General features: G+C 43.2%; 1 protein-coding gene across 1 annotated transcript in view; it reads right to left on the minus strand.

Moving 5' to 3' along the window:
- Positions 1 to 12961: 12961 nt before the first annotated feature.
- The window catches only part of APOOL (apolipoprotein O like), a 45393-nt gene continuing 41543 nt past the window's right edge, over positions 12962 to 16811 (minus strand). Inside the window, exon 9 of the mRNA XM_069746116.1 lies at positions 12962 to 13992. Within this exon, the coding sequence (XP_069602217.1) occupies positions 13916 to 13992 (77 nt within the window). The 3' untranslated portion in view covers positions 12962 to 13915. The remainder of the gene's footprint in view (positions 13993 to 16811) is intronic.

The raw sequence follows: 16811 nt of genomic DNA on the forward strand, positions 1-16811 counted from the left end.
GAATGCCGAGTCAGCGCCAAATCTAATTGAGTCACATAGATTACTGATCCTGAGTTACATCCGGTATTATACTCCAGAGCTGCACTCACTATTCTGCTGGTGCAGTCACTGTGTACATACATTACATTACTGATCCTGAGTTACATCCTGTATTATAGTCCAGAGCTGCACTCACTATTCTGCTGGTGCAGTCACTGTGTACATACATTACATTACTGATCCTGAGTTACCTCCTGTATTATACCCCAGAGCTGCACTCACTATTCTGCTGGTGCAGTCACTGTGTACATACATTACATTACTGATCCTGAGTTACATCCTGTATTATACCCCAGAGCTGCACTCACTATTCTGCTGGTGCAATCACCGTGTACATACATTACATTACTGATCCCGAGTTACATCCTGTATTATACCCCAGAGCTGCACTCACTATTCTGCTGGTGCAGTCACTGTGTACATACATTACATTACTGATCCTGAGTTACATCCGGTATTATACCCCAGAGCTGCACTCACTATTCTGCTGGTGCAGTCACTGTGTACATACATTACATTACTGATCCTGAGTTACCTCCTGTATTATACCCCAGAGCTGCACTCACTATTCTGCTGGTGCAGTCACTGTGTACATACATTACATTACTGATCCTGAGTTACATCCTGTATTATACTCCAGAGCTGCACTCACTATTCTGCTGGTACAGTCACTGTGTACATACATTACATTACTGATCCTGAGTTACATCCTGTATTATACTCCAGAGCTGCGCTCACTATTCTGCTGGTGCAGTCACTGTGTACATACATTACATTACTGATCCTGAGTAACATCCAGTATTATACTCCAGAGCTGCACTCACTATTCTGCTGGTACAGTCACTGTGTACATACATTACATTACTGATCCTGAGTTACATCCGGTATTATACTCCAGAGCTGCGCTCACTATTCTGCTGGTGCAGTCACTGTGTACATACATTACATTACTGATCCTGAGTTACCTCCTGTATTATACTCCAGAGCTGCACTCACTATTCTGCTGGTGCAGTCACTGTGTACATACATTGCATTACTGATCCTGAGTTACATCCGGTATTATACTCCAGAGCTGCACTCACTATTCTGCTGGTGCAGTCACTGTGTACATACATTACATTACTGATCCTGAGTAACATCCAGTATTATACTCCAGAGCTGCACTCACTATTCTGCTGGTACAGTCACTGTGTACATACATTACATTACTGATCCTGAGTTACATCCGGTATTATACTCCAGAGCTGCGCTCACTATTCTGCTGGTGCAGTCACTGTGTACATACATTACATTACTGATCCTGAGTTACATCCTGTATTATACTCCAGAGCTGCGCTCACTATTCTGCTGGTGCAGGCACTGTGTACATACATTACATTACTGATCCTAAGCTACATCCTGTATTATACTCCAGAGCTACACTCACTATTCTGCTGGTGCAGTCACTGAGTACATACAATACATCACTGATCCTGAGTTACATCCTGTATTATACCCCGGAGCTGCACTCACTATTCTGCTGGTGCAGTCACTGTGTACGTACATTACATTACTGATCCTGAGTTACATCCGGTATTATACTCCAGAGCTGCGCTCACTATTCTGCTGGTGCAGTCACTGTGTACATACATTACATTACTGATCCTGAGTTACCTCCTGTATTATACTCCAGAGCTGCACTCACTATTCTGCTGGTGCAGTCACTGTGTACATACATTGCATTACTGATCCTGAGTTACATCCGGTATTATACTCCAGAGCTGCACTCACTATTCTGCTGGTGCAGTCACTGTGTACATACATTACATTACTGATCCTGAGTAACATCCAGTATTATACTCCAGAGCTGCACTCACTATTCTGCTAGTACAGTCACTGTGTACATACATTACATTACTGATCCTGAGTTACATCCGGTATTATACTCCAGAGCTGCGCTCACTATTCTGCTGGTGCAGTCACTGTGTACATACATTACATTACTGATCCTGAGTTACATCCTGTATTATACTCCAGAGCTGCGCTCACTATTCTGCTGGTGCAGGCACTGTGTACATACATTACATTACTGATCCTGAGCTACATCCTGTATTATACTCCAGAGCTACACTCACTATTCTGCTGGTGCAGTCACTGAGTACATACAATACATCACTGATCCTGAGTTACATCCTGTATTATACCCCGGAGCTGCACTCACTATTCTGCTGGTGCAGTCACTGTGTACGTACATTACATTACTGATCCTGAGTTACATCCAGTATTATACTCCAGAGCTGCACTCACTATTCTGCTGGTACAGTCACTGTGTACAAACATTACATTACTGATCCTGAGTTACATCCGGTATTATACTCCAGAGCTGCGCTCACTATTCTGCTGGTGCAGTCACTGTGTACATACATTACATTACTGATCCTGAGTTACATCCTGTATTATATTCCAGAGCTGCGCTCACTATTCTGCTGGTGCAGTCACTCAGTACATACAATACATTACTGATCCTGAGTTACATCCTGTATTATACCCCGGAGCTGCACTCACTATTCTGCTGGTGCAGTCACTGTGTAAATACATTACATTTCTGATCCTGAGTTACATCCGGTATTATACTCCAGAGCTGCGCTCACTATTCTGCTGGTGCAGTCACTGCGTACATACATTACATTACTGATCCTGAGTTACATCCTGTATTATACTCCAGAGCTGCGCTCACTATTCTGCTGGTGCAGTCACTGTGTACATACATTACATTACTGATCCTGAGTTACATCCTGTATTATACTCCAGAGCTGCACTCACTATTCTGCTGGTGCAGTCACTGTGTACATACATTACATTACTGATCCTGAGTTACATCCTGTATTATACTCCAGAGCTGCACTCACTGTTCTGCTGGTGCAGTCACTGTGTACTTACATTACATTACTGCTCCTGAGTTACATCCTGTATTATACCCCAGAGCTGCACTCACTATTCTGCTGGTGCAGTCACTGTGTACATACATTACATTACTGATCCTGAGTTACCTCCTGTATTATACCCCAGAGCTGCACTCACTATTCTACTGGTGCAGTCACTGTGTACATACATTACATTACTGATCCTGAGTTACATCCTGTTATAATACCCCAGAGCTGCACTCACTATTCTGCTGGTGCAGTCACTGTGTACATACATTACATTACTGATCCTGAGTTACATCCTGTATTATACCCCGGAGCTGCACTCACTATTCTGCTGCTGCAGTCACTGTGTACATACATTACATTACTGATCCTGAGTTACATCCTGTATTATCCTCCAGAGCTGTACTCACTATTCTGCTGGTGCAGTCACTGTGTACATACATTACATTACTGACCCTGAGTTACATCCTGTATTATACCCCAGAGCTGCACTCACTATTCTGCTGCTGCAGTCACTGTGTACATACATTACATTACTGATCCTGAGTTACATCCTGTATTATCCTCCAGAGCTGTACTCACTATTCTGCTGGTGCAGTCACTGTGTACATACATTACATTACTGACCCTGAGTTACATCCTGTATTATACCCCAGAGCTGCACTCACTATTCTGCTGGTGCAGTCACTGTGTACATACATTACATTACTGATCCTGAGTTACATCCTGTATTATACCCCGGAGCTGCACTCACTATTCTGCTGCTGCAGTCACTGTGTACATACATTACATTACTGATCCTGAGTTACCTCCTGTATTATACCCCAGAGCTGCACTCACTATTCTGCTGGTGCAGTCACTGTGTACATACATTACATTACTGATCCTGAGTTACATCCTGTATTATACTCCAGAGTTGCACTCACTATTCTGCTGGTGCAGTCACTGTGTACATACATTACATTACTGATCCTGAGTTACATCCTGTATTATACCCCAGAGCTGCACTCACTATTCTGCTGGTGCAGTCACTGTGTACATACATTACATTACTGATCCTGAGTTACATCCTGTATTATACCCCAGAGCTGCACTCACTATTCTGCTGGTGCAGTCACTGTGTACATACATTACATTACTGATCCTGAGTTACATCCTGTATTATACTCCAGAGTTGCACTCACTATTCTGCTGGTGCAGTCACTGTGTACATACATTACATTACTGATCCTGAGTTACCTCCTGTATTATACCCCAGAGCTGCACTCACTATTCTGCTGGTGCAGTCACTGTGTACATACATTACATTACTGATCCTGAGTTACATCCTGTATTATACCCCAGAGCTGCACTCACTATTCTGCTGGTGCAGTCACTGTGTACATACATTACATTACTGATCCTGAGTTACCTCCTGTATTATACCTCAGAGCTGCACTCACTATTCTGCTGGTGCAGTCACTGTGTACATACATTACATTACTGATCCTGAGTTACCTCCTGTATTATACCCCAGAGCTGCACTCACTATTCTGCTGGTGCAGTCACTATGTTCATACATTACATTACTGATTCTGTATTATACTCCAGAGCTGCACTCACTGTTCTGTTGGTGGAGTCACTGTGTACATACATTACATTACTGATCCTGAGTTACCTCCTGTATTATACCCCAGAGCTGCACTCACTATTCTGCTGGTGCAGTCACTGTGTACATACATTACATTACTGATCCTGAGTTACATCCTGTATTATACCCCAGAGCTGCACTCACTATTCTGCTGGTGCAGTCACTGTGTACATACATTACATTACTGATCCTGAGTTACCTCCCGTATTATACCCCAGAGCTGCACTCACTATTCTGCTGGTGCAGTCACTATGTACATACATTACATTACTGATCCTGTATTATACTCCAGAGCTGCACTCACTGTTCTGTTGGTGGAGTCACTGTGTACATACATTACATTACTGATCCTGAGTTACCTCCTGTGTTATACCCCAGAGCTGCACTCACTATTCTGCTGGTGCAGTCACTATGTACATACATTACATTACTGATCCTGTATTATACTCCAGAGCTGCACTCACTGTTCTGCTGGTGCAGTCAATGTGTACATACATTACATTACTGATCCTGAGTTACCTCCTGTATTATACCCCAGAGCTGCACTCACTCTTTTGCTGGTGCAGTCACTGTGTACATACATTACATTACTGATCCTGAGTTACCTCCTGTATTATACCCCAGAGCTGCACTCACTATTCTGCTCGTGCAGTCAATGTGTACATACATTACATTACTGATCCTGAGTTACATCCTGTATTATACTCCAGAGCTGCACTCACTATTCTGCTGGTGCAGTCACTGTGTACATACATTACATTACTGATCCTGAGTTACCTCCTGTATTATACCCCAGAGCTGCACTCACTATTCTGCTGGTGCAGTCACTATGTACATACATTACATTACTGATCCTGTATTATACTCCAGAGCTGCACTCACTGTTCTGCTGGTGCAGTCACTGTGTACATACATTACATTACTGATCCTGAGTTACATCCTGTATTATACCCCAGAGCTGCACTCACTATTCTGCTGGTGCAGTCACTGTGTACATACATTACATTACTGATCCTGAGTTACATCCTGTATTATACTCCTGAGCTGCACTCACTATTCTGCTGGTGCAGTCACTGTGTACATACATTACATTACTGATCATGAATTACATCCTGTATTATACTCCAGAGCTGCACTCACTATTCTGCTGGTGCAGTCACTGTGTACATACATTACATTACTGATCCTGAGTTACATCCTGTATTATACCCCAGAGCTGCACTCACTATTCTGCTGGTGCAGTCACTGTTTACATACATTACATTACTGATCATGAATTACATCCTGTATTATACCCCAGAGCTGCACTCACTGTTCTGTTGGTTCAGTCACTGTGTACATACATTACTGATCCTGAGTTACATCCTGTATTATACCCCAGAGCTGCACTCACTGTTCTGTTGGTGCAGTCACTGTGTACATACATTACATTACTGATCCTGAGTTACATCCTGTATTATACTCCAGAGCTGCACTCACTATTCTGCTGGTGCAGTCACTGTGTACATACATTACATTACTGATCCTGAGTTACCTCCTGTATTATACCCCAGAGCTGCACTCACTATTCTGCTGGTGCAGTCACTGTGTACATACATTACATTACTGATCCTGAGTTACATCCTGTATTATACCCCAGAGATGCACTCACTATTCTGCTGGTGCAGTCACTGTTTACATACATTACATTACTGATCATGAATTACATCCTGTATTATACCCCAGAGCTGCACTCACTGTTCTGTTGGTGTAGTCACTGTGTACATACATTACATTACTGATCCTGAGTTACATCCTGTATTATACCCCAGAGCTGCACTCACTATTCTGCTGGTGCAGTCACTGTGTACATACATTACATTACTGATCCTGAGTTACATCCTGTATTATACTCCTGAGCTGCACTCACTATTCTGCTGGTGCAGTCACTGTGTACATACATTACATTACTGATCATGAATTACATCCTGTATTATACTCCAGAGCTGCACTCACTATTCTGCTGGTGCAGTCACTGTTTACATACATTACATTACTGATCATGAATTACATCCTGTATTATACCCCAGAGCTGCACTCACTGTTCTGTTGGTTCAGTCACTGTGTACATACATTACTGATCCTGAGTTACATCCTGTATTATACCCCAGAGCTGCACTCACTGTTCTGTTGGTGCAGTCACTGTGTACATACATTACATTACTGATCCTGAGTTACATCCTGTATTATACTCCAGAGCTGCACTCACTATTCTGCTGGTGCAGTCACTGTGTACATACATTACATTACTGATCCTGAGTTACCTCCTGTATTATACCCCAGAGCTGCACTCACTATTCTGCTGGTGCAGTCACTGTGTACATACATTACATTACTGATCCTGAGTTACCTCCTGTATTATACCCCAGAGCTGCACTCACTATTCTGCTGGTGCAGTCACTGTGTACATACATTACATTACTGATCTTGAGTTACATCCTGTATTATACTCCAGAGCTGCACTCACTGTTCTGTTGGTTCAGTCACTGTGTACATACATTACTGATCCTGAGTTACATCCTGTATTATACCCCAGAGCTGCACTCACTGTTCTGTTGGTGCAGTCACTGTGTACATACATTACATTACTGATCCTGAGTTACATCCTGTATTATACTCCAGAGCTGCACTCACTATTCTGCTGGTGCAGTCACTGTGTACATACATTACATTACTGATCCTGAGTTACCTCCTGTATTATACCCCAGAGCTGCACTCACTATTCTGCTGGTGCAGTCACTGTGTACATACATTACATTACTGATCCTGAGTTACCTCCTGTATTATACCCCAGAGCTGCACTCACTATTCTGCTGGTGCAGTCACTGTGTACATACATTACATTACTGATCCTGAGTTACATTCTGTATTATACCCCAGAGATGCACTCACTATTCTGCTGGTGCAGTCACTGTTTACATACATTACATTACTGATCATGAATTACATCCTGTATTATACTCCAGAGCTGCACTCACTGTTCTGTTGGTGGAGTCTACAAAGATATGGGCAGGAGACAGGGGACGTATGTACTGACCCCCCTTCCCTTGCTCCTATGATCTGCTGAGATTAGATACATTTTGTGCCTAGATGGGTGTTAGTTTTTACAGTACGTTATACACTATGGCTGTGGAGACACCTTATTCCCCCCTCTGGAGTCCGCACACATGTAACCATGGCGGCTGCTCTAGGGCCCCTGGCCAGGATGAGTCCTCTCCCTGCTTTCTTGCAGTTGGGGTCCCATATTGTGGCGTCCTGTCCTAACCCCACCGCACTCTGGGCGGGGGACCCTTTGGCCTCATTGCGCTGATATGTGTCAGGTAGCTGTGATACGAGATCCTAGATAACCTGAGATTCCTCCTTCCCGGGAATCTTCATATCTGCAGGGACTTTGTCTCATAGAACCTTGGACTCGGATTATTATTCCTCTTCCTACTTCCTTTTATTGCGATTACGTTGATATTAATATGTAACAATTCACTGGGAGTGGTCCGGGCCCTGGGGATTAAAGGTCACGGGCCCCTGCTCTTCCACTGATTTCAGCTCCATATATTTCTATGATGCTGGCACGCTCGGGTCGGGACACCTGCGGAAAGTCAGTGATCTTGATGATTTTCACAGATATCTGAATGAGCCCTAAACAAAAAAAAACAAAAATCATTGGCTTTATTTCATCAAACAGAATTCGGACGTAAAACTCTTGGAAAAGATGCAATATTTTTAGTGCCAGTCATCGTTGCACAAACATTTTGCAACTTTTAGATTTTTTTATATCAGTCCCACAAACTTTTTTTTCTAAGTGGGCAGAGTTTAGCTGGAGGCGGCGTGGCCACCACATTAATCCTACTTTACCCCACAAAAAAGTGGTCTGAATTGTTACGGAAGTGAAGGCCGGATCCTGGAAGATGCGGCACATTCATGAAAAGGAGCACGTAATGACCGTGGTGGCGCATGTTACTCCTGCGCACTCTTCATCAAGACTGATAGACATCCATGTACAATCCTATACGAGTCGTAGTGCTGAATTGCCTCCTTCTGCGCTCTGCAGGGTCAGGAGCACCACCGACGCTTTCTAGTGTGGGATACCATGACCCCCGAATCCTTAGGACTAGCGTTTGGTACTCCAGTCATGATGTACTGCTGTGTCCAATTCATTAAAGGGTTATTCCCCCCAAAATAAAAAGTTATCCTATATCCACTGGATATGGGGTAACTTGCTGGTCACTAGGACTCTGACTGCTGAGACCTCCATAGATCTCGAGATCAGGGCTATGGAGCCATGAGAACGGGTTTCTGCAGCCCCATCCTGAATGAAGACAAGGATGCGCTCCATTCATTGTCTACCGGACTGCAGGAAATAGCGGAGAGCTGTGCTCCACATTCGGATGCACAAGGAATGGAGCGTAAGCTGCTCATGCGGATTCTCTCCAGATAGGATGAGGGTGCAGAGACACTGTCTCAAAGCAGGGCCGGCATTAGGGGCAGGCAAACTAGGCATTTGCCTAGGGCCCCCACTACCCCAGGGGCCCCTGGAGGCAAATCATGCATCAGCAATGGGGCCCATGAGTCAGAGACGGCCTGATGCCAGAGCTGGCTCCGGTCCCCCCCTTTCCGCATTGCACATTCAACATTCGTAGATGTCAATACAGTTGAAAGCAATGATGGAGAAGAGAGCGTCCGGTGACACTCCCTCTCCCATCATTCTGCCTCTGACGCATTGCGCACCACGCTATGCCGGGCAGTGGAGCTCCTGAGATGAGGAGATGCACTGTAGAGACTGGGGCAGTGGGGGAATGAGGAGAGGTATGTTTGTTTTGTTTTTTTAAATAAGTGACTACGTCATGGCCATAAAACTGGAAGACTATTGGGGCTGTATTATACTCTTTGGGGCTGCATTATACTCTATGGGTCTGCATTATACTCTTTGCTTCAGCATTACACCCCTGTGGGGCTGCATTATACTCCTGTGGAGCTGCATTATACTCCTGTGGGGGCTGCATTATACACCCCTGTGGGGCTGCATTATACACCCCTGTGGAGCTGCATTATACTCCTGTGGTGGCTGCACTATACGCCTGTGGGGGGGCTGCATTATACCTGTCGAGGAATGTGGGGGCTGCATTATACTATGTAGAGGACTATGGGGTGTGCATTATACTATGTGGAGGACTATGGGGTGCATTATACTAAATGAGTGAAATGCTGCCTATTCATCGAGTGATTGGATTGTTTGTCAGAACAGAAATCATTGTTCTCGGCAGCACATCGCTGGTGTAACGTGCAGATATGCTGCAGATAACATGATATATATGGGGACAGATTGATCTATTAGTGATCGTTCTGTCTCCATCATTCTTTCTCAGTTGGTGTAAAGATCCCGGGATACAAGTGTCGAATGACTTCAATATTGTTGATCACACACATATACTGGCCGGAGCAGTGGGGCCCCAATATGGGAGCATATAATGTCCTTCTTTAAACTTTTGCCCAGGGCCCCACTTTGTCTAAAACCAGCCTTGCCTCCAAGTTTCAAAGTCCAGATCTTATCCTTGCTGAGGGTCTCAGAGATTGGACCCCCCAGGTGCTCAGCAAGTTACCCCCATCATATTCATAAAGGATAACTATTTTTTTTCTTTTATTTGAATACTCATTTGCTAAACAAACATGTGCAGAACACAATGAATTAAAAAATAAACAGTCTATGAATATACTTTATTGTCTTACATAGTACAACAGCATTAAACACCAGATAAACAAGACAGAAAGAAGAAGGGGACGGGAACCCTAAAAAAACCACGAACTCTCGGCTCCATGCTAAGTACATAGGAAGAGGAAAGGAAAGCCCAAGTGTGAATCAAGAATCACTGTGGTCACCTGAAAATCAATAGAGGCAGAACAAGGATACACAAAAGGCAAGTTACAAATGTGGGAAACAATACAAGACATAAAAGATCATAAATACAAATGTGATACGTAAACTCATAGGAAAAAAAGTCTAAGCAGAGCAAAGTACAAGTGCAAAGCGCCCGAGCCGCATGTTCATGATGTAATGTCATGTATGACCAGACAAAATGACAGCGAGTAATACAGGGACACCGACCAAAAAGGAGGAGTTTTCACCAATCTGCTTTGTCTGGGTCTAAAAATGATATTTTCAGGGTTATACATCCCCTGTTCTTTCTGCCTTGTTGATTTGGTTTTTAATGCTGTACTCAATGTCTGTCCACTATTTCATCCTTCTCCACTAGATTTCTAAAGCTTAACATGGACAAAATAGAATTCATTGTCTTCCCCCCCATCTCACGCGACCCCCCCAACGAACCTATCCATTACAGTAAATGGCGGCCCACTCTCCCCAGTCCCACAAGCTCGCTGCGTCGGGGTAATCCTTGACACCGATCTCTCTTTCAAACCACATATCCAAGCCCTTTCCACTTCCTGCCGACTTCAACTCAAAAATATTTAACGGATCCGTACATTCCTCAACCAAGAATCTGCAAAAACCACTAGTGCATGCCCTCATCATCTCCCGCCTTGACTACTGCAACCTCCTGCTCTGTGGCCTCCCCTCGAACACTCTCGCACCCTTCCAATCTATTCTAAACTCTGCTGCCCGACTAATCCACCTGTCCCCCCGCTATTCCCCAGTCTCTCCCCTCTGTCAATCCCTTCACTGGCTCCCCATTGCCCAGAGACTCCAGTACAAAACCCTAACCATGACGTACAAAGCCATCCACAACCTGTCTCCTCCATACATCTGTGACCTCGTCTCCCGGTACTTACCTACACGCAACCTCCGATCCTCACAAGATCTCCTTCTCTACTCGCCTCTTATCTCCTCTTCCCACAATCGCATACAAGATTTCTCTCGCGTATCACCCCTACTCTGGAACCCTCTACCACAACATATCAGACTCTCGCCTACCATCGAAACCTTCAAAAAGAACCTGAAGACCCACCTCTTCCGACAAGCCTACAACCTGCAGTAACCACCGATCGACCAAACCGCTGCATGACCAGCTCTATCCTCACCTACTGTATCCTCACCCATCCCTTGTAGATTGTGAGCCCTCGCGGGCAGGGTCCTCTCTCCTCCTGTACCAGTTATGACTTGTATTGTTTAAGATTATTGTACTTGTGTTATTATGTATACCCCTCCTCACATGTAAAGCGCCATGGAATAAATGGCGCTATAACAATAAACTGTTTTATTACTGGAGTCCTGCACCTACCGTTATGTGGAAATTAATAGCAGTGTGTTTAAAACCACTGAGAAAGCCGAATCCTCATAATCGCATTTATTTCCATACACAGGCGCTGCGAGCTAATCGTTCAATTCCAAATGAAAACAAGAACAAAATATAAATTTTTAAACTGAAAATGAAGAAAAAGGAATAACTGGCATCTCCAAAAAATAGTAGTGCCTGCATTGACATCGACAAACTAGAACCTTCACACTATACTGGAATGTGTTTCCAGATGTCACTTTTCGGTTAATCACTTTTCTAATACTTCGTTGTATCACCTTTATTTCTGGTAACGGCTTTAAGATCTGTGCGGCATGGAATCACCTAACATCAGACCCCTGCAGACAGATCGTCCGCCCACACTGACTGCATTATATTCCAACAAATAAAGTAGCGCTCTATAGCGCCATAGCATGCAAACATGGAATACATGAAATATGAATTGCATTACTGCAGTAGAAAATATGAAAAATTGAGAATACTTTGCTGATAAATTGGCCAATTCATGTATACCCAGCAGCCACGATAAGGCAATTCTCGATGCTGGGAACCTATCTAAAATGGCTTCTTTTACACATGAATTGGCCAATTTATGCGCTAAGGATTCTCAATTTTTCATATTTTTTAGCGCAGTAATGCAATTCGAGTTTCATATATTTCATGTTTGCATGCTATAGCGCTACAGAGTGCTACTTTATTTGTTGGTTATGTATGGAGACGGCTACTCTTAGGAAGCACCTGTTCACACCTGGTTTCTGTTTGGAAGTGGCGGTCAGTCTTTTGGTATTTGCACTACATTGCTCACTTCTTTTCCATTCTCAGGTTTTGTATCACAAATGGCATTATTGATGTCGCTCCACAACTGCTCAATCGGATTGAGGTCTGGGGATCGGGCGGCCTCTTCATAACTCCCATCTTGTTGGTCTGAACCCAGGATGTAACTTGCTGATGTGTTTCATGGGCATTTCTTCTTCAGCATAAGGCAACACAACCTCTTCTAGTATTGTAATATATTGTTAGAGAAGGGATTTCCAACCTACTCAGGTGTTCTGTCTTTTAGGTACCTACGCAATGAAGCAATAATCAGAGAGACACACGCTCGTTGTCTGTCCAAATAGTCTCTGGTCTTTATTTTCAGGGCTGGGCTTTTAAAGGCCCAAGATCAAAAGGAAATGTAGAGTTACATAATAAATTGGCAAGGAGATATATTATACAATGAGTTGTCATACACATCCTGGTATCCAAGATAGATCACATGAGAAGAATGAAGGGGGGGTGCTTTGCACATGTCTGCATTTTATTAGATGGCTGAACATTCATTTTTGGGTGGATAAAGACAAAAACAGACATATATCATTTATCTACAAATAAACTACATGTCCTTGACCAATTCTGAGAAATTCTGACCACTACTATGTGGAATGTCCGGGGAATTGTCCACAAGGAGAGACAGATGATAACATCTTGCACAATACTTTTTTTTCCTGCTATTTTTCTGATATTAAAAAGATGAAGATTAACCATTTCTTTAACAGTTCCCCTCTTTTTATCATCTGATCTACCTTGCCCTAGCTGATCCCTTACTGTTACTCAGATCTGCAAGATAACCCTACTTCACGAAATACACGGCTTATCCAGTGTATATCATGGGATACCGACATGCTGTGTATCCATTCAAATTATACTTGTGGGTCAGACCTTCTGTTCGTTCTAACCCCATTTCTATCAAGGGATTATTATAAAGGGGATGATATATACATTTTTATGACATGGAAATATAGACATTTATATTAATATATTCAAATATGTGTTAGAAAATAGAATATCATTTTTGTTTGTTAGTAAAATTCATAGAGTCCATATTGTCAATGAGTCTTTGTAAGTTCTCTGTGGGCTCTTTGTCTTTTATCAGACTTTTGGTCTTCTGAAATACAATCCGCCAAGTCTGCTGAAGTTTGCTTGTTGCAGAATCTGCATTCAGGTTGGAGTGCAGTTATTGAGGTAGTCATCACTTGGGTTTACTTTCTTATCATGGTAGTCATCACTTTGGTTTACTTTATTATCAAGGTAGTCATCACTCGAGTTTGCCTTATCTCAGAGTCAGTATCGATTTTAGCTTTACGTTTACCTGGAAGACATTTGCAATTAGAAGTAAGAATTTTCTTTATTGCGTAACAAATAACTTTATCATCACTACAAAGATTAGTATCACTAAAACTGCTTGAATTAGGACATGAATTACACCCGATATCCATCCACCTATTCCTTTGAACAGGTTCACTGGGTTTAACCATAAGAGCCATTCAGGGAGGGGTAAATCATCCAGTGAGTTAGCTTTTCGCACCCCTTCCCTTTATCATTTCAAGTTATTCTATATCAGGAGTAACTCTCATTAGTCCGGAAGGATCTATATAGCGGCAACAGGCAGGTCCGACCACCTGACAGAATGATGTACTATAATAATAATAATAATTTTTATTTATATAGCGCCAACATATTCCGCAGCGCTTTACAAATTATAGAGGGGACTTGTACAGACAATAGACATTACAGCATAACAGAAATACAGTTCAAAACAGATACCAGGAGGAATGAGGGCCCTGCTGCTCGCAAGCTTACAAACTATGAGGAAAAGGGGAGACACGAGAGGTGGATGGTAACAATTGCTTTAGTTATTCGGACCGGCCATAGTGTAAGGCTCGGGTGTTCATGTAAAGCTGCATGAACCAGTTATCAGCCTAAGTATGTAGCAGTACAGACACAGAGGGCTAATACTGCATAAAGTGAATGAGAACATAATGCGAGGAACCTGATTTTTTTATTTTTTATTTTTATTTATTTTTTTTATAAATAGGCCACACAGGGATCGTTAGGTTAATGCATTGAGGCGGTAGGCCAGTCTGAACAAATGAGTTTTTAGGGTACGCTTAAAACTGTGGGGATTGGGGATTAATCGTATTAACCTAGGTAGTGCATTCCAAAGAATCGGCGCAGCACGTGTAAAGTCTTGGAGACGGGAGTGGGAGGTTCTGATTATTGAGGATGCTAACCTGAGGTCATTAGCGGAGCGGAGGGCACGGGTAGGGTGGTAGACTGAGACCAGAGAGGAGATGTAGGGTGGTGCTGAGCCATGGAGTGCTTTGTGGATGAGGGTAGTAGTTTTGTACTGGATTCTGGAGTGGATGGGTAGCCAGTGTAATGACTGGCACAAGGTAGAGGCATCGGTGTAACGGTTGGTGAGGAATATGATCCTGGCAGCAGCATTCAGGACGGATTGGAGCGGGGAGAGTTTGGTAAGAGGGAGGCCGATTAGTAGAGAGTTACAATAGTCCAGACGAGAATGAATAAGTGAAACAGTCAGAGTTTTTGCAGAGTCGAAAGTAAGAAAAGGGCGAATTCTAGAAATGTTTTTGAGATGCAGGTAAGAAGAGCGAGCCAGTGATATACTATATACTATAGAATGATGATTAATAACTATAAGCTGTTTCATGTAGGCCGATTTAACATTTAGAGCATCAAATAAATAATCAGTTATACTATCAAAAATGTCACCTAGTCGATACAAACTAACACATATTCATAGATGCCTACCTCTAGAAGCTGTATGAAATTAATTTGAGGCAGCTGGAGCAGGTACAATGGTCAGGCGGTGCACTTTTCCCACATTTAGGCATACACAGGCTACACATCCCTATACGAATATAGCAGCAGCACAATGTAATTCTGGGGTCACACTGGTCCACGGTGCCTGGTGTGCGATAAATGGGCCCAACTCCATGGTATGAGGACATCCTCAGTCCATTCTGCTCGCACCTCCGTGTTTTCCAGTCCTCACAGTTACTGTGGTCTGGATTCAGTGTTTATGGGTGGTCTCACGAACTGTCTGTGGCCTTTAGACCCAATAAGAACAATCTTGCTCTCATCTGTCCATAGAATGTTCGGCTCTTCTTCTTAAGACGTTCACTGTGTTCTGTGGCAAATTGTAACCTTTTCAACACATCTGGCTTCAGCATTGGTACTTTACGAGGGTTTCTTGCAAATAGTTTGGCTTCACATAGGCGTCTCCTGATGGCTGCAGGACTCGCAGATTACTGAAGATCTTCTCTGATCACTTTTGATCTCAATCTTCTCTGATCTCCCTGCAGCTGATCACTGCCATCTTGTAGTTCTACTATCAATACAGATGGTGGTATTTATTTTCCTACCACTATACTTAGTATAGAAAAAAAGACCTAAAAATTATTATTTATTAGATGTACCTTACATTAAAAGGATGAATCACATCCAACAGCAGACATACATACAAAGAAAAATAAATATAAATGTGAACAGGGAGTTACTATCACACCCTAACCGATTCCCTCTCCTGTTACCTGCCCACCAGCGGAGGGTGGCACCCTAGGGGGATTGGATAGTGGTGCCCCCGCTCCTCGGTGGCTGTCCCTATTTTCCTAGATGACCCTAGGTATAGAGCGACATATAATTACATGCAGACCCAGGCAACATAAACCAAAGCAAATTGTTTCTTGGACAGACACCTTGGTAATTTGGTAACATTGTGTCCAAGGGAATGACAATTAGTTAAAAAAAATCTCTCACTGGGACCAATCAACCATAAAATGCCAGGAATTGCTTATAATGATGGTATGCGTTTTACTCAATGATGATAGAAACCTATAATGTGTTAACAGCTGATATTACACTGAATAAATCCTTCTCTGTCGCCTCCCTACCAGTGGAGGTTGGCACCACATAAGGGTATATTTCCACGGGGTGTAATCTCTGCGCTTTGGACCCAGCGGATACCCCGCTCCGCCCAAAGCGCCGCCCCTGTTGTACGCGCGGTGATTCCGGATGTGTTCATTGAACACACGTGGAATCACCGCATCGTATTCATAGACTGGGTTATTTACCTTGAGCGTCTCCGCAAGATAAATAGACATGCTG

This window comes from Ranitomeya imitator, chromosome 2, assembly GCF_032444005.1.
Source record: "Ranitomeya imitator isolate aRanImi1 chromosome 2, aRanImi1.pri, whole genome shotgun sequence".
In the NCBI taxonomy this organism is placed as follows: domain Eukaryota; kingdom Metazoa; phylum Chordata; class Amphibia; order Anura; family Dendrobatidae; genus Ranitomeya; species Ranitomeya imitator.